The 22,904-nt window shown below is 35.7% G+C and overlaps 1 protein-coding gene across 2 annotated transcripts in view; it reads left to right on the plus strand.

Moving 5' to 3' along the window:
* LOC116287068 (two pore channel protein 1) overlaps positions 1-22,904 on the plus strand; it is an 88,379-nt gene that overhangs the window by 3,541 nt on the left and 61,934 nt on the right. For both annotated transcript variants that reach the window (XM_089032842.1, XM_089032844.1), the window contains exons 3-24: positions 3,501-3,713; positions 4,609-4,722; positions 5,063-5,193; positions 5,350-5,438; positions 7,429-7,463; positions 7,597-7,655; positions 8,065-8,164; positions 8,763-8,879; positions 9,066-9,129; positions 9,243-9,277; positions 11,901-11,964; positions 12,039-12,099; positions 12,598-12,649; positions 14,471-14,549; positions 14,715-14,759; positions 19,042-19,098; positions 19,553-19,621; positions 19,706-19,778; positions 20,195-20,302; positions 20,407-20,478; positions 21,154-21,243; positions 22,146-22,225. In XM_089032842.1, the coding sequence (XP_088888968.1) occupies positions 3,501-3,713; positions 4,609-4,722; positions 5,063-5,193; positions 5,350-5,438; positions 7,429-7,463; positions 7,597-7,655; positions 8,065-8,164; positions 8,763-8,879; positions 9,066-9,129; positions 9,243-9,277; positions 11,901-11,964; positions 12,039-12,099; positions 12,598-12,649; positions 14,471-14,549; positions 14,715-14,759; positions 19,042-19,098; positions 19,553-19,621; positions 19,706-19,778; positions 20,195-20,302; positions 20,407-20,478; positions 21,154-21,243; positions 22,146-22,225 (1,807 nt within the window). The remainder of the gene's footprint in view (positions 1-3,500; positions 3,714-4,608; positions 4,723-5,062; positions 5,194-5,349; positions 5,439-7,428; positions 7,464-7,596; positions 7,656-8,064; positions 8,165-8,762; positions 8,880-9,065; positions 9,130-9,242; positions 9,278-11,900; positions 11,965-12,038; positions 12,100-12,597; positions 12,650-14,470; positions 14,550-14,714; positions 14,760-19,041; positions 19,099-19,552; positions 19,622-19,705; positions 19,779-20,194; positions 20,303-20,406; positions 20,479-21,153; positions 21,244-22,145; positions 22,226-22,904) is intronic.

A 22,904-nucleotide genomic window follows, 5' to 3' on the forward strand; every position in this document is an offset into this window, starting at 1 on the left:
ATAAATGACAAAAGGCACTCTCATCGAATTATCATAATTCTTAAAAGATACCGTAGTTCCCTTCTTTGGTAGCGTAATCTTTACAGCATCTTGGTTCTTACAATATTCAGAATGCTTCTGGAGGCTTTCGTCCGTTCTAAACGTGTTAAGCTATCTTTCACAGAAATATCTAGCATGTTCATTTTTTGTAACAAACCTAGACATGTTCTTTATCCAACAGTAATGGTTCAAAATCGAATCGAAATAATCAATAGGCTTATCGTCTTCTCCCTACTATCATTATTGCTTATTTTAAGCGGGTATACTTTCTCATTGTCATATCCATACACATTTATCCCATATGCGGTATTATTCTTTTCAAAGATCTTAATCTTTTCGAGCTGTACGGGAAACTCACTACCTTCCCAGTTTAATTTCTCAGTGTTTGCTATTAGCATTACCCTTGATACTCCTTCTGGATGTGTATTTTATAGGAAATGCTGCAGAAGCAATAGTCCATTATCGTCGTTTTCTGGATTAACGATTGCCTTTTTCAACTTCAACTTCTGTGGAAGATCAATGTATGATTTAGCTGCAACAGGGTCGTACTTCGCAACATGAATACCGTAAATCCTCTATTTAGCACCCCGGGAGGCTTATTTATTTCAGGCACGTTTGAGGGAGGGCTTATTGGAGAGAGGGGGCTTAATTGAGAGGGGAAGCTTATTGATTTAGTCGAAACGCAGTAAGTTGTACCATAGTTAAAAGTTAATATTAACTATGGTTGTACGCTGTCAGCATGTAGTATGATTGTAACTCAGAATTAAACGGAAGCATTACTATTGACCGTCTCGCATAATCTGTAGTGATGTACATGGTATTTTTATTATTTGATTTACCTGTGTTAGTCTCTCAAGTATAATTTACGATTATGTTAGTGAGCTACCGTATCAAGACGTAAATAAATCACCTTCAATCAGTACACGTGATTCTTTAGTTTTCAATCAATCAATCAATCAATCAATCAATCAGTTTATTCAATCTACCTTTCTGGAAATATAGTAACAAGTATTCAAAATTCTATTAACAATAATTGTACAAATATGTAATAAAAGAAATAGTGATTGCAGATTTTATAATTGAATGTATATATATCCAGAAGGAAGACACCTAAAGAAGAAACCATAGGCTTATATTCTTGAGGTGTCTTATATAAGCTTGGGTAATTTAGATATAATTATTTGATGAAGCATGAAGGTGTATATTGTCATATATAAAAAATGAATATATAGAAATAAATACATATTAGTGCACATGAAGTTAAAGTTAGAAAGTATTAATTTACAATGATCAGTAATTATAAAGAGTTCATTTACAATTTAATTAATAAAAAATAAAAAAAATACAGATATTAAACTCAATTGATAGATTAAATTAATAAGCACGTAAAGATCAGTGTTTAGACATAACAGCTGATGAGATGCTTTTTTAGTGTAATTTTGAAAATAGATTTTGAACTTGCTGACCTAATGTGATTGGGTAGCATGTTCCACAGTTTTGGCCCTTGACTTATTACTGTGAATTGTTTGATATTGGTTCTACAGAAAGCAGGTCTATAATTATTTGACTGTCTAGTTGGATAGTAGTTCTCTAGTAATTTAGTTGCTTCTGTAACTATCTCTACTTTCGAGTGGAAGTGTCCATAAGTATAGACCTTCTCTTCGTTCTCCATCTTGTGAAATCTACACTCTAACAAGAGTTTAATAAGTTAATTGGCTTTTCTAGTTGATTCAAAAGGATTAAAACCTTCTTCTCATTATCCTGTATGAATACTTTTGGGTCTGTCTTATCAACTCCTTTTATCCTATATGAAGTAATGAATCCGTTCAACGCGCCACTCTCTTTTACTAATACCATTTCTTAATCTATTATAAATCATATTGACCTGATTGTTCAACGCTTCTACACGTTTGCTTACAGATCTCTTGAGGCACATGCGATAAAATCCAATCAGCAAATTGGTTTAACCGGATTTCATCTTGTGTTGGTTTGATAGCGTATCCAAGCTTTCTAGTTGCTCTTACTGGTCGTAAGATTGGTGTATTAATAGTGGGTATAGGTTGGTCTAATATGTTGTCGCTCATTTTTGCATTCACTGTACTCATTCTACTCGCTGTCGCCTTAAGGTAATTCCCTTAAAGAAATTTTGCCAATAACTTTGTCCTGAAACTTTACATGGACATTAATTATGTTATGAACACTTAAAAACTGCAATAAAAAGATGGGGTCACCATACTCGTTTTTTCGCTAGATGCTCTCCAAATATGTCAAGTATGAAATTTATAGTGAAATACGGAAGCAACCGGAAGCTTTAAGGTAATTCCCTTGTTTTGCATTGCGCATTTTTCTGCGTATGCAACTAAAAGCATGGAACTAACAAATTTTAGGCATTTTTCTTACGGAAACTAAATAAGAAACATGTTCAAAACCAATTTTCACTTTTTTCTCTTTTTTGAGTAGAGAAATTGCAATTTTTATCTGACTCGCCCCAGTCTCAACTCGGAAAAGTGTCAGTTTTTTTCAAGATAAATCAAAAACGAGAATGGTGACCCCCATTTTTTATTTTCAAATTTTTGATGAATGCGATGCTCGTCATTATATATCCAAATATGAAGGAAAGTTTATTGGATAGATTTTGTGAAATATTTGGATGGGAATAGTTGACATGTGCAATTTTTGGACGTTCGTAGAGGCGCACATACCTGCATTTCACTGCTTTCACATAACAAAACGTATTTATAACTCGAAGTTTACTAGATAATCTAAACTATGAAATCCATCAAAGTCATTGGATGACTATGATTCTTGAACTATTAGTGAAAAATGAAGGTATATGCGCCCCTAAGAACGTCCAAAAATTGCACGTCAAATATTCCCATCAAAATATTTCAAAATCTATCCAATAATCTTTCCTTCATATTTTGATATATAATGAAGAGCATTGCATTTATCAAAAATCTGAAATAAAAAATGGGCCGGGCTCACCATTCTCGTTTTTGATATATCTTGAAAAAACATCTCAAAATAGTCGAAAACTGACACTATCCTGAGTGGAGATTGGGGCGAGTCAGATAAAAATCGCAATTTCTCTACTCAAAAAAGAGAAAAAAGTGATAATTGTTTTTTTCTCAGAATTTGTGTCAAACCATTTTCTTAGAATCTGGTCACGTGGAAAGCTGTCCCAGAACCGGGACACTACTACTAAAGCTGAAAGTTTAGATTTTTTTCTAGCACTACAAAGAAAACCGTCTCAAGAGGATACGTGAATGACTAATTAAATCATTATGTTGTCATGTGTTTAATAGTTGATGACTTGCTTAGATTAGATACTGGTCAATTTATAGACTTATTTATTGGTCCAGGTTTGGTTTTATCTTTATATTTTAGTTTTATATTGGCAAACTTTATACAGTTTAAAAGAACTATTAGTACTCATCACAGATTTTTTTAATGCTTCTTAGGATGCTGCAGTATACTTAAATGAAGGACTTGACAAGGACAGATTTGATAACCATCCAACACGTAGAACAATACAATGGTACAACATAGCCCACAGCACATGGTACAACATTTTGGACTTGATGGCATCAACTTTGTTATTAAGCTTAGCACTTGCTGAAAAGACTAAAGTTGAAACAGTCTCAACAGAGGATGTTTTAATACTCCCAGTTCCTGTAAGTGACATTCTAGCTATGACAATCATTCTGTTGCTAGATGCTAGCTTATAGTTATAATTATGACTAGCTTCTTTTATGAAAAGAATAGAACAAGGACAATGTATGGAGGGGAACATTGGAGGGGGGAGGGGGGATCTGAACACTGTAGGTTTACTTAATAGAAACACAATCACTGCATCCCACACAATTTACCATCACCACAGTGCACCACAGGGTGTGATTTTTTTATCACAACACCTCAATAAAAATGCCCTAACTCTGTAAACCAAAATGTCCTTCTCTGTATGTATGCCACATATTCATATATTAGGAAGAAACCCACAATTTCTAACTGTAATTGTCCTTTCCAAAATTCTCTTGAGGAAGCATGAAACAATTCTTTTATCATTAGTACTGAATCTTAGGAAGGTCCTAGCCCTTTCTGCTCATGACACCAAATCATTTCAAATGCCATCAGGATAATTACTATCTGATAGGGAGGGCTCAATAGGGATGCTTTAGGTTCTTAATGAACTGCATACTGTAAAGCAATCGTAGGTGTGTTAGACTGATCCAACCAGTTTAAGGACTGTGAATTAGTGCTAGCATTAGATGTGAACTGAAAAGCATGCTTTATTGCCATAACTGAGCAAAGCTTGCTATAAGAAATGGAAGGGAGGGGGGTTTCTACCTCCCGTTCTCAGAACAAAAATTGCTGATTGTGTTATTTATTGAGGCAAAGCTTATATAATCATATGTATCAGCCTATAGCATGCTACACATGCCTTTTGTTCCTAGATAGTAGGTAGTGTTACATTCTTTTTTTTAATACTAATATCCTGTTCTTATCCCAAAGGTCAGTCAACCTGATTTGAATGTTTTATACACATTTTAATGATTTATGGGTTAACAGGTGCATGGTGTAATGGAAATATTAACACTGACAATTATTGCATGTGGAGTTTTTATCAAAATCAAGTGGCAGGGAGTAAAGTCAATTTTAAAGCACAAGAGATCCTTTCTCAAAGTAAGTTGTTTCAATACATTTTGTCTGATGTAAATGTGTAGTTTCAGAAAATATTCATACCTCACCCATGGAAGGAATTACCAATTCTGTTGGGGAAGGGGGTCAGAAGAAACAAAATTACAGAGTTTGCATGGAAGAAAATTGGAAGTTCCTGGGGGTTGGAGGTCCTTTTACAAATTTCCTCTGTAGGGGATATGGATCTTTTCTGGAAAGACACAAATATTATTTCTAAATATCGTATTTTTTCATAAAATAAAAAAAGTTTAGGTAGGTGCTGTGTTTTTTATTCAAAAAATGTAATAATACCAAATTCAATAAAGATTTTAATTTTTCTTTTCAGTTTATTGTGCTATGTATTATGTATATTGAAGCTATAGTGGTATTAATACGAAGTGAGAATCATATCAGAATTACTAGAGCACTACGCCCCCTATTTCTGATTGACAGCGAATACCTGAAAGGAACTAGAAGGTAACTAGTACATCTGACAGTGCTTATCTATAGGAGAAATACTTTCTTTTTTGGTGATTTTGCATTTTAAATATAGTAAATTAATTTATAATGATTTAAGAAATAATTGAAATTATTACGTTATTTTTTGTTACTATACTTTCTTCACTTTTTTAGGGTTTTAAGACAAATACTATTCTCTCTTCCTCGAATTCTCGGTATTGTGCTGTTGCTACTATTTTTCATCTTTATATCTTCAATGTTGGGTAAGATATAAGTTTTTATGTCAAAAAATAGTTGCCTGCATTCCATTATGATAACTCCTGTAACCCAGTGGGAAATAGAGATATCACATGTTAAAGGGGCAATTGGATGGAAACGCCCCAATTTTTGAAAGTCTGAGTAACTGAAGTATATGAGGATAATATGACTCCATTATGATTATGTAAACCAGAATAGTGAACATTTTAGCATAGGAGCCATTTGCAGTTGAGAAATTTTGTTCAAAAGCAGAAAGAACAATAGGGGTGAGTAAATGACGTCATTTACTCCACATTTAGATGCTGAATAAAACGGATAATTGTTATCTTCACATTTTACTGTGAAGAAAATATGTTGCTTGGCTACTATTGGGGCCATATAGACACGTTTAACTAAGTTTAAAGTCATTTCCAATTTTTATCCATTTTCATCCAAGTGCCCCTTTAAGAGCTTGATATCATTTTTATTCACGAGTTTCCATATGATATCATGAACGAGCAAAGCTGCGAGCCAGTAAGCGATATCACATGGAAACTCATGAATCTAAAAAAAGATATCATTCTCTTAACATGAGATAATTTGTTTATTACACATTTAGGGTCGATGAAATGACAAAATGTACAATTTTCAGTTCACTATCGTATATCGATATCATATCACTTCACTGATATGGTTTTTATTCATGGCTTTATTACATCCATTTTGAAATCACAAGCAAATCCTGCAATCTGATTGGTTCCCTGCAGCAGTGATTTCAGCATAAATTGCACGATTTTGAGCTCTAAATTGCACGATTTTGAGCTCTAAATTGCACGATTTTGCACATCAACTGATATGAACCAATCACAAGAGAGACATGTCATTTTCTAGCCAATTATATCAAGGAATCCATCTTAGTGTTGAGCTCACCGCTTCTTGCGAAAAAAAAGAGCCACGGCTCAAATAATTTTTTCTGAAGAACGATTTTACCGTCAAAAGTCTTAAAAAAAGACTTAAAAAGCCGTAAAAAGGACTTAAAAAGACCAACTGATCACTTAAAATCGTCAAAAGCATCTTTGTAAAGTAACTGCTTAAGTAAGTTAAAGATATTACAGCGAAAAGCAGTGGGAGAAAATGCAATCGGCATCTTTTGAATGTGACTTCTTGGCGATTGATCGTGGAAAGTGGTTTCCTTTTCAATCTGTAAAGCATAACAACACATCGAAAATACAGTCATTAAAAGAAGTTTTTCTTAAGAAGAAGATTTTTGCTGAGCTAAGTGACTTCTTAAGGACAACCGAAGGACTAAACAACCTTTGATTTTTGCTGTTTTGTCGGCACAAGTGTGATCTAAACATATTGAACAGAAATCGTAAAAATACAAGCAGTGAGCATTGGCTGTAGTATGGACAACAGCCAGTTCATTACAACCCTTTTGGGCAGGATTGTCTTGTTATTTAATGTAAGTAAACGATTCTTAATACACGTAATGCCTTTTGGTCCGATATAAATTCATTTTAGTTTTGGATTGAAAGTGTTGGTTTTCAAAATGAGAATCATTGCTCGATCAGTATAAACAAGTTCTCTTGGCAGCATGTTTGAATCGACTGCTTTTAGATTGTAAGTCATGTCGGTTTAACTGAAAAAACGTCTTTTTCAAAAAAGATTTCAAAATGGATATAATAAAGTGGTAATTGAACTTCGTGTCGTACAATTTTGGTCTGAAATCAAACTTGCAATTACAAATCGCACTCCCGCTACGCCGTCGTGCGATTTTGTAATCGCGCGTTTGATTTCAGACCAAATTGCACTCCACTCAGTTCAATTACCATTATTTATCACACTGGTATCGACCCTAAGAGTGTAATAAATGCACCCATCCACGAATCTCAGCCATTGATAACCAGTATGTATATACCCAAACCCAACATCAAAATTGAAAAGAAAAAATGTCCATATTTTTAACTCTAAGTTTAAATAATTAAGAGTTAAAATGTTTCCTCTGTATTTACATAGGCTTCTATTTATTTTCTTCTAATACTAAAGATGAGGTGAGTATGACAATGCGCAATCTATTCATTCTTACAATATTTGTTCTAGGTTTATCTAGCCATGCAGTTTAGCATGCTGTTCATATGTATTATTATGCTATTACTGTTACTGTTTATTTTGTTTATATTTTAGTACTTTGCAACTTTTGAGAGAAGTTTTGTCAGCCTGTTTGTACTCTTAACCACTGCAAAGTATGTTTTAATTATTGAAATCCATTTTTATATAATATATTGGTTATATACTGAGATGAATATTGTATTTAAAAGACAACTGCCAGAGAGACATATAAGGGATATTGCCATGGAATACTGTTCAGTTTTTAGAAATTGATTTTTTCCCCTTTAAAGACTCATGGCTAGTGAATCGTTGGGTTTCACTAGCCATAGCGTTTTACATAAAAATATATATTGCTACAAAAATTTACTACCAAAATTCTATTTTAGTAGTCAATATGGGTATTAAATTAGAAAGATTCACTAGCTAAAACAAAAACAAAAAATCACTAGTATTTAACTAAGCTGGTATTATTACTTATGTAATGATAATTTATTTCATTAACATTTTGTAATATTATTTGTATCTTTATAATATAAATCATAGCTATCCTGATATAATGATGCCATCCTATGCCATGTCTCGCTGGTCTGTCATATTCTTTGTCACCTATGTTTCAATAGCTATATACTTCTTAATGAATTTGGTAAGTTACTTCATACCCAAAACACTAATTCAAGGATTTCAAATCTGTTAACACTAATATCAATATAAAGAGTTATCCCTTGCATTGCAAGTCTACTCTTCATCTCTTGCATGTCTAGAGGCCATGCTGCTGACTTTCGAATAACTGGAAATTCTGTAGTGACCTGGTAGATGGAGCATTCAGAGGTCTATGCTTGAGTTTTGAGTGACATAAATTATAAAAATAAGGGACCATTCATTATTTATGTCTAGGAGGAGCTGGTAAAAGAGAGGGTGCCTGCCATATAATTTACAGGGAAAGAGGGGAGGGGGGGGCTTAGTATAAGGGTTGGTCTCTTGATTATCTTTTTACGAAGCACACAGAAACACGCAATGTGTGTGGGGTCTAAGAATTTCCAGCTACCCAACCTCACTTCTCCCCTCCCCCTCCCCTACCCCAAATGCCAAAGACATAAATAAGTTGTCACCCTAAATGAGTCTCCTACACTGCCGCTATTAGTGTAAACACTAATAGCAGCTGCATAGGAAACTATCTCTAAATGCCCTCATTTGAAAGTTTGAAATTATGTAATCAATTCATTTTAAAAACATTTTCACAGCTACTTGCTGTCGTTTATGAAGCTTTCACAAGCACAGAAAAGAACAAACTTAGAGTGTTGTTTCTCCACAAAAGAGAAGCAGCAAGACGTGCCTACGATTTGCTTTGCGATAAGAACGTGAGTATTCACAGCGTATGATAATCATTTTTGAATTGGTTAATTCTTTATATGAAGAAATGGATGACTATTATTTTTTTATATTAAAAGGTTTAGTGAGCACAGGATGTTTGAGACAAAATAAATTATATATGACTAAAAGAACCTTTTTAAAGTTTGAATTAAGTTATATATTTTTCCCTCCAGCCTCCACATTGGATAACACTACCACAATTCCTGGGGCTCATGAAATTCTTCAAGCCAAAATACGGTACGAATGAGAATATTTTCTAACAATATTTTAAAGAATGTCAAAGATTTCCATATTTTTAACTCTGAGTTTAAATAATTAAGAGTTAAAATGTTTACTCTCTATTTGCATAGGCTTCTATTTATTTTCTTCTAATAATAAAGATGAGGTGAGTACAACAATGCGCAATCAATTCGTTTTTAACTCGTGGATACGCGAAGCATAGAAACGAGTTATTGTGAGGAGTCTGAATATGCAAATGTATCACTCACTCGCTCACTCACTCGTTCACTCACTAAGATGTTAGCAGATCGATAATTAAACGTTTGTCGATCGTATTACGTCATCTGATTACGAATGTTACATGTTCCTAATTGCTAATGTTCCATGTGGGATATATTCGGCTAGCACTCGTAGACGCAGTGGGGGCCCACTGTGCATGCGCACACTCGCACATAGTTTTATCTTCGAATTATTCATATTAAAAGAATCAAGGAAAGATGCAAGTTGAAGTAAAATTATACAATTAACGCCTGAAATAAAATTTCAATGAGTTAGAACTTTTTTTGCGATGTATTTTAAAAAGTAAACAAACACGCTTACTAGTATTAGGTACAACGTCAACACTTCGATTTTTCAGAAGACTCGTAGATTGAGCTAGCCTCCTTCGCAGCCGTTCTTAGGGTCGTCACGCAACGTTTCCCTCCCCACAAACGTCTGCTTACTTGAGCCGAACATTCCTTTCCCAAAATTGACCAATCAGCACGAACCTACTAAAAACGAGAAGGTTCATGCTGATTGGTCGATATTTCGCGGAAAGCCACAGAACAAATATGGCGTCCTTCGAAGAAGTGTTTCAGCGTGTTTGTAGTGTTCATTGGAAAAAATTTCCTATACATTTGGAATGTTTGCTCTTTTCGGTCTCTTTCTAAAGCAAAAGGTTGTATTTAAAGTAAAGTTATATAGCACACTTAAACTGCGTGACACAACATCCTAAATGGCCCTGTAAATCTTCTGTTGTTCGCGAACTACCGTAGTTAGCGTGTTTTCGAGGCTACGAATCCTGAGAAGCCATAAGAGGCGAATGTTTAGCTAAAAAATAGTATGAGCTTATAAAATCAGCAAAAATACGGTTCTAAATTTTAACAAATTCCTATGAATTATATACCAAAATGTTCAGGAAAGAGCGGGGTTCTGGTTCTGTTTTATTTCAAGGAGAGACGATTTTCTAGCTTGACCCCGGTTATGTCACGCATTTTCTCTTGTAAAATACATCCAATCTACCAACTGGTTATGGTAAATCGTTTATCTATCAAGCCCTGCCTCTATGTTTTGACGTTCTGAACATCAGAGAAACGAAAAACAACATCGTCGTAATAATATCGCCACTCATCTTCGATTTATCTTCTTTGTCGCTAGTTGTCGCCTTTCAAAATAATTCCAAAGCAAATTTTGACAGCACGCGGCATTCATTTCAAATTGTCGCGAACTTCTAACGCAGGATTTGATTGGCTCTTGATAAGACAATAGGCCAATTTTGATTGGCCCATGATGTCGCATCGATAACAATGAGAAAGGAATATTCGGCTCAAGTAAGCAGACGTTTGTGGGGAGGGAAACGTTGCGTGACGACCCTAAGAACGGCTGCGAAGGGAGGCTAAGATCGAGCCGGTTATCGAAAAAAGCTATTTTAATTAGAACTCAAGAAGAGAGTCTGATTTCAAGCTCTGGAGGACTTTATTCTCCATAGAGACAGTTCAAAGTCACGGCGATATTCAGCAATAAAATCTCATAAACTCGATCGAGCGAAGTTTTAATATTACTGATCAAGTGATCAAGCTAAGTGACTTCTTAAGAAAATAATCAATGTAGATGTACGTAGATCGTAGAAAAAATAGCAAAAGACGAAAAAAAAGAACAATTCCAATGGAGTTTTGAAGGAAGTTCGGCCAGTTTTGTCATTTAAATAAGCCGTACTGAATAAAAAGTAGATTGATCGCCACACATTATACAAGATTACAAACAGCCGAAGCAATGCTCAGATTGTATGTTGAAATGTGCGAAGGTCTAACGAGAATTCGCTCGAATAAATAATCATTAATTTACCGACTTGGATGAAGACAAAATAAATAGCATTTCTAAACGTATTTCTATAAAACATTTGCTTAGTTCACAGTGTAAATAAATAGTTTCATTTGAAACAAATGTAGGAGCCATGACCCTTGAAGGTCAAGATAAGTAGTAATGTAAATCAACACGCATGACGCAACGCTTTATGTTGATCGTCCCGATTTTATCATAAACGGCCTATAATCTTGTATATTCAGTTTTGAGCTCGTAGGTCGAATGATTCCTGGAAAACACACAGCCCGCCTTTGAAATTGAAAAGAGAGAAAGCGTTTGTCGTAGTGGAAGTCGTCTTTCGTATTAATTGAAGTTCAGACAATTTAAATTCATCACAGAATTCGCTTCCAAACTCAACAAAATAGCGAAGAACTAGGTGTTAAAATAAAAATAAAAAGGAAGATTACTCATCTTACTAGATAAATTGAGTATTTGAAATATTTAATCGAGCGAAATATTTAGAGTCCTTTGAGAATGTCAACAAGCATAATAGGGCACAAGAAGACCAATCTTCGAAAAGTGCAACAAGTATCCATGAGTTCGCCAAAGGGCGTTTGATCACAATATTGGTTCTAAATTATATATGACTAAAAGAACCTTTACATGTTTTTAAAAGCTTTAGTTAACATCAACTTTAAGTTTGAATTTAGTTATATTTTTCCTTCCAGCCTTCACTTTGGATAACACTACCACAATTCCTGAGGCGCATGAAATTCTTCAAGGCAAAACACGGTACGAATGAGAATATTTTCTAACAATATTTCAAAGAAATTGTCAAAGATGACTGAGTATTCTTTGCTTTTCAGATGTCCTGCAGAATTACCTCGCATATAAATCGCTTGAGAAGGACGTTAAAGGCGGCCTGAAGTAAATATGAATAGATAATTTATTGTCTTTATGTATTTACTAACCTTCAATAAAAATGGCTCCCGGCGTTCCTCCTCGTAACGTTGGATCGCGATGCCTTTTATCTTCTTGACGCTTGCGCGAACTGAAAATTCGCGCCATTTTTCATGTTAGAACTCCCATAGGAAGCCCAATTTAGATAAAAGTGTAAGGTGAAAATAATATCAGAAAGAAATGCACTTTATTAAATGTTTTGTATTTAAGGCCAATATAGTATTCTCCATAAACAAAAACGAATGGGAAAATCAAGCAAAAACGTAGTACAATATTTTTTTAGCGTTAATTGGTTTTCCCACAGGGAGCCCAATATAGATAATATAATAACCTTCTCCCCCACACAAATTAATGATTAAAAAAATTCACGCTTTCTGGCATTTACTATTGTGCTAAAAAGTTGGTTTTATAATGTTTGCACCTATTAACTTGTATTCGAATCAAGATATTTCTATTTGTATGCAGTTTGGAAGAATTTTATGAGGTTTTTGAGAAAAGAGAACTTGTATGGAGAAAGGTAAATAGAAGTATTGTATCTGTATTGTAGCATTGAACAGGAATTAATTTTTACTGGGATATCTGTGGTATCACAGTCGTAAAATGCCTTTATTTATTTATTTATTTTGTATTTTTTGTATTTTTTTCCTCCGCGAAAAAAATGGCAAAGTTGCGCAATAGTTACCCAGTGGTCTTCAGGAACTTACCCAAGAGATCTTTGCGGGTATCTGCTATAGGAATCCCGTCTATAGTCCAAACAATTATCATGTACCAGATGCCAATCAATGTAACTATGTTGTCAAGTGATTATGAGAGGGCGGAGCTAGCAGATCACGTGGTACAGGTTTATGTCTACGCATGCTTTATTTCGTTGACCGTCGTGATTCAAGACAACAGAACTAGAAATATTAATTCATCGATTTCGTAAACAAGGGTCATGAACAAGCCGAGAAGATAGGGATGATTTCGAAGTGATTATTTCTAAGAATTTTCAATGAACTTCATGGGCGGCAAAAGCTTGTTTTGGTTTATCTATTCATGATTCATCTACTCGATCAGTATTAAGTTCTGAGCGAACATGTACAAGCGAAGATCGATGAGGAGAACAGGGATTCAAGAGTCAGAATTACGATAAGCGATAGTATTTAAACAAATTCATTCAGCATGACTCGATATTCTCTTGAACTTGACAATACAGTCGACTCTCCCGTAAGCGACCACCCTGGGGCCAGGAAAAAGTGGTCGCTTACGGGAGATGGTCGCTTACTAGAGAGTTAACACAGAAAGCCCAAACAATGAGAATCCCAAACACAAGAAGCCTAAACCATTTATAATTTGTAACTCACGTGTTAAAACTATTGTATCAACGATCAAACTATTTTAATCAAAACCTTGAATGTGCTATATGTTTACAGTACTGTAATTGTCAATATTTCGTCGGGTTTTTAATACCCGATGACTCTATATTCTTAAATTTTTTATTGTTAAAATATCTGTCACCATTACTGGCTCTTGGGTGGTCGCCTACGGGAGAGGGAAAACAATGAAAAATTCCAAAATTTTAACCCCAAAGGTGGTCGCGGTCGCTTACGAGAGTGGTCGCTTATGAGAGAGTTTTTTTTACAGAGTTTACGGGGAACAAAATGGGAATTTCAAAAGGTGATCGCATACGGGAGATAGTCGCTTACGAGAGTGGTCGTTCAAAGAGAGTCGACTGTATAGTCTTATAGCCGATATTTATTTATTTATATTAATTTTGGCTTCAAAGTCTACTCACAAAGGAACATGAGGTACACAGCAATATTTATTTTAAGATTCTATTTGATTTAAGAAGCAAAATAAATAATTTGCTACGCACATCACAGGGTTTGATCTTTGCCGTTTGAAGTGTTTTGATCTCCTTAAATTTTTCTTCAAAAAAGGGGGCCACTCCCTTTGGAGTTTGAAAATAATATGTAAGGATTAATCAAATCTAAAAAGGAACTATATAAACTACTCGTAGGTAATAGGCACCACACCCTTGTTGCAGCTGCTGCTGGACCTTGCAACATGAAATTCGGATTTTGTCCACTGTGATTGGTTCAATTGATGTGTTGCTATAATCCCCATGGGATGGCAGGAATGCAAAATGGAATTGAATGGAAGGAATTGTTCTCTTCGTTAATCATTGAGCTTTTTACTTTTGCTCATTCCCTACTTTAATTTTCTTCATATTTTTTCTTTACTCTGATGCAGGACTAATGTGTGAAACCGTAGTATAGTTAGGAACCTTTTTTGTTGTACCAAGATCACAACCTGCATCCAGTGGTCATTTCTCATAACAAAATTTTATTTGTTCTAGGTCTCAAAGCATGATGATGAGTGGTTTCATTGCTTGAAAAAAAAGAGGGGATGTTGTGGTCTTTATCGCGCTTTAAAAGGTGAAATACTGTTTATTGAATTGATTGACGACCTGTGGATTTTTTTCTGATTTTTGTTTCTTCTTATATATATATATATATGTATATTGTGAAACATATATAAGGTTTTGCTTTTACGTCAATATTTTAGCCTGGTATAATTATGTGGCTGATTAAATCTTATAGGTATCCATTGGCTTGTCACTAGAAAAGCTTTTGAAATTTTTATCTGTAAGTACATATTGCAGGAATGTAGTGTATGTGTGTGTGTGTGGGGGGAGTGAGTAATGTTAACACAATTATCATTAGTCAAGTTGCTGTTAACTGTAATTTTTCTGCCGGGTGCAAGAATGTATGTGCGAGAGTAGCGTGCATAGCGGCTCTCAAAGGTGTTTGGGAAGGGAAGGGGAGTGGGGAGGGGAGGGGAAGGAGAGAATCGCTACACAGGCAAGTGTGAGAGGGAAGAAGAGATCCATGCATTTGGTGCTAAGTATCAGCTAAATCCACAGGAGCCATTTAGTAGCAAAGACCTTATCAGTAATAAAATAAAAACCTGAAGTTTAGCGTGGTGTCCAGTCCTCGCTCTCCACACCCCTTCCTGAAGCAGGAAGTATTTTAAAAAAATGTTGCAACAACTTGAATTAAGTTTTCAGTCTTGCTAACATCATCATCATGTGAATTAATTGCCCTATTTCACTTTGACGTCACTGCTTGTTTATGTGGGGGATAGAATCGCCAAATCCAATAGAAAATTCAGCAAAATTTGCTCCTAGCGAAACAGTTTAATCTAAAATGGCCTGGTTTTCAGATATAATAGCGGAGCACCATAGGCATAGAATATGGTAAACCATGCAACTCAGTTTTCGTGGTCATCGCATGGGAACCCTGTGCGTAACGCTAAAAAAAGTGTAGCCCGCCAGGTGTACATCGCGTTTCTGATTGGTCGAGCTTTCAAATCACATGCACGTCACTTGGAAAATGACGACTTTTTTTTATTAACGAGCTTTTTAATTATCATTTTTTCGTAAATATTGTAAAAACGAAACAAAAATTCATTGAAGAAATCATGGAGAAAAAAAAATTCGCCACAGTGTGAAGATAGAGGTTAGGACATTTTCTACTTTGTTTTATTTAGTGTAGATAACATAGCTACAACATTACCGGAAAACGAGCAACAAACTAGCATGACGAACGAGCGAAAAAAGAACTTGTTTTGTTCTTATGCTAAGAGTATTCGTAGTTCATACATGATATAAAATAATCATTTGAAAAAGCACTTTTTGAATTCCACAATTAAACAAATCCAAGAGATGTTTGACAAAGTTTAAAGCTAAATAACATTCCTAAAATTACCGGCAAACGAGCAACAAACTAGAATGACAAACGTGCGAAAAAAAGTGTACCTGTTTTGTTATTATGGTAAGAGTACTTTCATTTTGAATTTCATTCAATTAGAATTTTATATCTTTCTACAGATGATTTATCTAAATATTGATGAGTTTTAAAATTACACCAAATATTTAACTGTTTGTTGAGCTTTTCGACCTAGTACATGATTATAATCAAAGGTAAACCCATGGTAAGCTCGTGAAGCTTTTTGAGTTCCAATGAACTAAGATGATAACAAATGACACTTTCATTGAGGGTATTGTGACCCGAGTAAGGTGTGATAGTCGGAGTTATGTTTTGTGCAATCAAATTGTTGTCTTTATCAACAAGAGGAATTTTTTTTCAATAATGAGCAATAATGGCAAAAAGCGCCAAAAACTAGACTTTCGTATGAGTTTTGATCCCAATTTTCGTTTTGGGTTAACACTCAAAACCTTTTTTAAACAGTTAGAAACTGATGTACTATGATAAAATGCCTGTTTGAAGCAATATTTTCAATTGTACAAAGATGTTTTGTTGCATTTGTATTAGAATCTTGCTTTGTTAGCCTTTTTTATAGAAAATATATGGGAAATAAGCATATGAAGGCCTAAACCTCATTTTCGAATAAAATTTTTGCTTTGCGTTAACACTTTGATTCCAATTTCATCGCGGGTTATCTCCATTTCCAAACAAGTTAAACTTTCTGAATAACGAGATTTTAGCCTTGTACAACAGCCTTTAATTTCTTCAAGAAAATAGTTTTTGGCGCTCACTGCTTGAATACGAAGAGAATTCTCTCTTAAATTATTGGCTTCTGATTAGATAAGATAAGATAATATTTATTTTATACTTAATTCGCAATATAAAATTAAAAAACTTAGTTTACAAATAATATATATAAAGATTACAAATATAAATAAGAAAATATATAAAAAGAAAGAAAGAAATACACTATATATGATAAAATCTATTAAAAATTGGCTAGAATCCTTTCTTTTCGGATATCTGGTTACGAAATATTTTTACGATTGAGATTATATGGACCGAGTTTAATCGATCCAATATATGACAAACCAGGCTGTTTTCGGTTTCTTCTTCCAGCGTAATGATAAATACGACAATCTCATATCTCAAGGTCCAATAAAAAGAGCATAAAGTAAACTAAAAATACTTAAAATATGCTACTGATTATGAAGTGATCGAAAATTCAAAATGGCTTCCTCTGCAGATAACGTGCGTGGATTCTTCCTGTGACGTCACTTGGCAAATACAATGGATTCCATGGTTACGGGAATTACCCAAAACGATTGGCTGAGAAGCGTTATCCGAAAAATGCGAAATCTAGCCACCTCGATAGCTCTTCACGAGCTAAAAATGAGCTTAAAGGAGCCGTCTCATCCAGGATGCATTGCGCGCCTCTATTATTATTTACATACGGGAATCGAAAAAGCGAGCTGTCAAACACACACGTGTCCACGAGCTGCGTTGTTGCTACTAAAACTACTAGACAGGGAAACTCATAAATTCTTCACTTTAAACTTGGATAAAAGTTTAAAAATACCTAGCTATGGCCGTCAATGCATATGGGTCGCCAATAGCGGATATTTCCGAGTCAGAAGAACTCGACACCGATTCAAAAGACCATTTTACTAAATGATATCAACATAAATTACTTCTTTGCTCACTTGATTTGGGGTGTCGCTACTTCGATCGGAGATAAGGCTAAGAGATTTGGAGATAAAGTTCGTCTCGTGGATACCGGAGTTCAAACGAGATCAAATTTTGGGTGTGAATAACACGATGTTTAAGATTTGGAGTGGATTCGGTAGCAATTTGAAATACTCTTACTTTCGATGTCGTCGAAAATGGCGCAGTCGGTCACAATTTGCAAAGGGAATAGCGCAATGCATCCTGGGTGAGACGGCTCCTTTAAATTTGTGTTGTTGTGAGATATGTTACGTTATTGTGTAAAGAGCGGTACCTTGTCTTTCACTTCACTTTCAAAGCTAAGAAGCTAAGAAAATGTTAAAAAACATTTCCAAATGCCAATTTACTGAAAAAGAAAATTTTATTTTGTATTTGCTTTGCATTTGCGTTATTTTCTATTTTGCCTCAGTTGTTCTTGTCAAGTATAAATGAATGTGAACTTATTAGTTTTTCAAAAACTTTTGTTGTTAACAGGATGAAAACTGGTAAAATTGAATTTTCAAAATCTATTAAGCTTATGTTTTCAAGCTTCTCGAAAAATAGTTAAGACTTTTATGAATGAAAATACGGTTCTCGTAAAAACATAGAACTTTTGATGTGGATAATTAACCAAACATCGTTAATAGTGTAAAAGAAGTAAAAGTAAGCTTATGTATTTTGCTCACCTTTTTTTTACCAGTTTTCAAGCGTGTTTCATAGTCTTGATTTGTCCATAAAAGTTCGGAAATCTCCAAAATTTCGATTTCAATGAAAGACATCCGAGGTAAATTTCACTAAACCTGATATTGTATTGGATTATTTGTAGTTATCTTTCGTTTTATAAGTAAAATTAACCAGGAATTCAAAGCTTAAAAAATGTCGGCTATTGGAAAACGTTGTCGAAGAATCTTCCAAGAAAAAAACTAGACCCTGGGGGGGTCGGTGGTGAGTTGTGTACAAAATTCATATAAGTGGGATCGGGAGAGTATTCTCGCGCAAAGAAAACGATTCGTTTTCAGTGCATTTTTTATATTACGGGAGACATTATCTTAATATTGAATAAAAAAATTGAAGATTTTTTCCGACTTTAATTTTATCTTCCACATTCATTCAAATTAGGCTCCCTGTGACTTGCGCATCGGGAGCTCCGCTTTTAGGCAGTGCCTAAATATATTTAATATGTGTTAATATGTACTAAAAACATTCTGAGCGTTTGCTGGCTATTCTACTGCTCTTCGTTGATTGATACGGTCCGACGACCATGATCCTTTGCGTTTAAACAATAGATGGTTTTGATGTGTCGTCATAGTGAAATAGGGCAATTCAACTAAGCTAACGACAATGTAAAAGAACAAAAATAAATCATTTCATTCATTTTATTACGGGTACATGGAAATAATATAGAATATAGAAAACTACATTAATTTTTTAAATATCAATAAATTTATCTTTTCAGACGTTGCAATCGTGGCAAATGGCTTTTCGTTCGTTTATGAGATTGTGATGCTATCAAGTAGGTCCAACACTTATGTTAAAATCATATTATTAATTATAAATAAATCTAATCTTAGCGAATGGCTATCTGGTTGCGCAAACTTACAGAAGAAAGAACTGCTCGGGGGACGCGGTAAATTTTGCCACTGGAAAGAGAGTGTCCCGGCGTAATTCTTGCTGCTCCAAACCTCTAAATAAGTGCGGTATAAAAGTCTTTTTCCTCCCGCCCTGATACGAATGATTGCGCAACGCGTCTAAGATTTCGCGCTAACTAGCAAAAACTAGCTAACTGGAAATGTTGAAACGGTTTTCAAAAATGTCAAGGATTGCAGTAGAAAATAACGAGAAGGCGAGAAATCATTATATAGTAGTCTGTTCAGTACAGAATATGCGGAGAAGCATTATCAAGATTTATGCTTTTAAAAATATCTCCAATTAATGATAAATTAAATGACGTACTTTTAAATGTGCAGAGACTCCTGTTAAAGAGAGAATATTTGACACTTTGCACAGCCATTGGTACAATATTCTCTTTATTTCAAGTAAGTAAAAAAAGAATGATTTTACCCCTACAACACGAGAGCAGTCGTATCACTTCTTACTGTCGTAAACTGTTTGCGCTTTAGTTTATGGGACAGAAGCGTTGCTGAAGCTGCTTGGACTTGGTATCAGACGATACTTTCATTCTGGTTGGAACTGGTAAGTAAACGATTCGTTACCGTAACCGTGTATAATCAAAACTGTCCTCGTTAGAACTAACATTAGTCGTATTCCTTGGTACAAAATCTTGACCTCATGTCCAGGATCCCCCTTTGAACATTTTCCAGTTGGTTTAAAAAAATGGCAAACGCAATGTTCCATCTTTTCAGCACTTTCATTATCCACAGTCTCCTTGATGGCAAAATCGTCCTCCTTTTTGTGTCCATCTTGTTTCCATCTTTTAGGAGGGGGAGGAGGGGTGGTTCTATACGCGCATGCGCAACTTTTCATTCAAAGGAAATCTTTTTTATTTTTTAAATTGTGTTACACGTAAATTATTTGAATTATTTATTCAGTTCAGTATATTTGTAGGTAATGCTTCTTATCAGTAACATGAACTGTTTTTCTTGTCGTAGGTTTGACTTTATAGTTACTGTTCTTGGTATAGCTGGATGGATCGGTGCGGCCGCCAACAGCTTTTCATTTGCATTCATTGTTTGTCTCCGACCACTGCGACTTTTACGGTAAGTTATTAAAACTGCTGTATCTTGTAAGCACACAAAACATCGTTGAGCTCCTCTGAAGGTTTGTTATATTGTTGATGAAATATTGTTTTGTTAATTCAAAGGCTTTTTAAACCCATACAAATGTATCAAGATGTGTTGGATACGATGTGGGTTTTGACACCAAGGATGTTCAGGTATTTCACATATTTTGCTTGTACTTGAGATAGGGAGTCCTGTAGTGGCTGTACCCCTCTTTCTCGTCCACTTGGGATTAAAAAAAACTTCTCTTAAGAAAGAGTATAGTAGACAGAAAAATCATATATGGCGGTTCCCCTTGCCACGTGGAAATTCATGAATACAGGTTCCCTGTAACAACGAACAGATTCTCTTAAATATTTTTCCTTATCAACTAGTAAGTTAGAGTTGCGTGTACAGATATTAAAATCAGATAAAAGTAAAAGCAGATTCAATAGCTGTCGTGCAGTAAACTTGTAAATGATCAGTTTAGTTTAGTTAAGTTAGAACAGGACTTTTTAATGGCGTCATTTGACTCCCACTACCAGAATCCCTTGCACACCTTCTTTTGTTCAGTTAATTAGCACTAATTTTCTTACTATTCTTATGAGGAAATACAAATTCGATTAAGAAAGAAAATTCGCGAAGCATCTTGGTTATAGAGGGAGTCAAATGACGCCAGGAGTAATTTTACTTGACTGTGAAAAATTGTAAGCATAATGCATAGTATTACACATTTATTCCATTCTTTACTTTTGTTTTATTTACACTGCTAGTCACTAATTATACAACTGTATTTCACCGGCTAAGTAAAATCACTCTGTTCATACTTTTTGATTGTTCAATCTTGGCAGAGTGATACTGGTCATCATGTGCATCTACTACTCATTCGGTATCATTGGTATGGAGTGTTTTGCTGGTCTTGAATTGAAAAACTGTTGCGTGTAAGTGCAGCTACATAACTGTTATCAGGGGCGTAGCGAAGGAAACACCCCTCGCCCCTCCAAAAAATGTTAATTTCTCTTTCTTCCTATTTTGTTCGGCTACCTTTTGATTTGGTGGGAATTTTCGCGCCAAAACGCGTTTGCTCGCACCTCTACTTCTGCTACTCTCGCTACGCTTCTGACACCTGAAATATTTGGTTTCCTTGCTTCCGTCGTCTTTAAAACTAAAGCTCATGTGGAACATGAGAGAGAGAGAGAGAGAGAGAGAGAGAGAGAGAGAGAGAGAGAGAGAGAGAGAGAGATAGAGAGAGAGAGGGCGCGATACCACGGACTTTCACTTAATCACATGATATTTTTTTATAAATTGAAACTAATCCTGAGCAACAGAAAAAAAGCTGGACTATATCAGTATAGTTGTTGATCCCGCTATCACATGTAGCTAGAGTTGTTTGTTGGTTCTTTGCTCGGTTTCAATTCTCCGCGCTCGTTCCAAAGTTTCCCCAAAACCCCGGTTTTTCCCCAAACCCACAAGAAAGCCTGCTTTGCAGGCTAGTTCTATTCGAGATTCATGTTTTTAAACCATCTTAATTGTTCTAGAAATTGGGAAATGCTAATACCTCGCCTCTCAGCAATGCGAACCAATGTCGTTGTTCACTGCTATGCTTCGAGGGTTTTCCTCCGTGTTCTCTGCTTTTCCTCCCTCCACAAAAATCGACTTCTGCATTTTAATTCGATCTATTCACCTTATCAATTGGATTGCAAAACCTGTTAGGCATCAAGCTGTCCAGCCAGGAGTGGTAAACGCATTGAAAATTACGATTTGATTCATAGCATCATAATCTTAAACCGAGGAGAAAGTCCAATATTGATACCTGACAACTGAATTGTTTTATTTTTATTAGGAACATATCAGTCGGTCCAAACTTCGAGGAAGATGGTTACTATTACTTAAACAACTTCGACGACCTCCTACATGCAGTCGGTGAGTAACAGTACATGTACATAGGATGATCAGTCTCGAGATCTCAGACTTGCATGGACCTTGGACAGGGCAGTTCCCATGGGTGGACCTTGGACAGAGCGGTTCCCATGGGTGGACCTTGGACAGAGCGGTTCCCATGGGTGAGCCTTGGACAGAGCGGTTCTCATGGGTGGACCTTGGACAGAGCGGTTCCCATGGGTGGACCTCGGAAAGAGCGGTTCCCATGGGTGGACCTTGGACAGGGCGGTTCCCATGGGTGGACCTCGGAAAGAGCTAGCGGTTCCCATAGGTGGACCTTGGACAGAGCGGTTCCCATGGGTGGACCTTGGACAGAGCGGTTCCCATGGGTGGACCTTGGACAGAGCGGTTCCCATGGGTGGACCTTGGACAGGGCGGTTCCCATGAGTGGACTTTGGACAGAGCGGTTCCCATGGGTGGACCTTGGACAGAGCGGTTCCCATGGGTGAGCCTTGGACAGAGCGGTTCTCATGGGTGGACCTTGGACAGAGCGGTTCCCATGGGTGGACCTCGGAAAGAGCGGTTCCCATGGGTGGACCTTGGACAGGGCGGTTCCCATGGGTGGACCTCGGAAAGAGCTAGCGAATAAATGACATGAACGATGGCCTATTTTCGGTTAAATGGCTTGTAGCCGAACGGGACAACGCCAAGACAGCGCCTC

The sequence above is a fragment of the Actinia tenebrosa genome, unplaced genomic scaffold, assembly GCF_029948245.1.
Source record: "Actinia tenebrosa isolate PJP-AT-01 unplaced genomic scaffold, QUT_ActTen_1.0 PGA_scaffold1__47_contigs__length_23844297, whole genome shotgun sequence".
NCBI lineage: Eukaryota > Metazoa > Cnidaria > Anthozoa > Actiniaria > Actiniidae > Actinia > Actinia tenebrosa.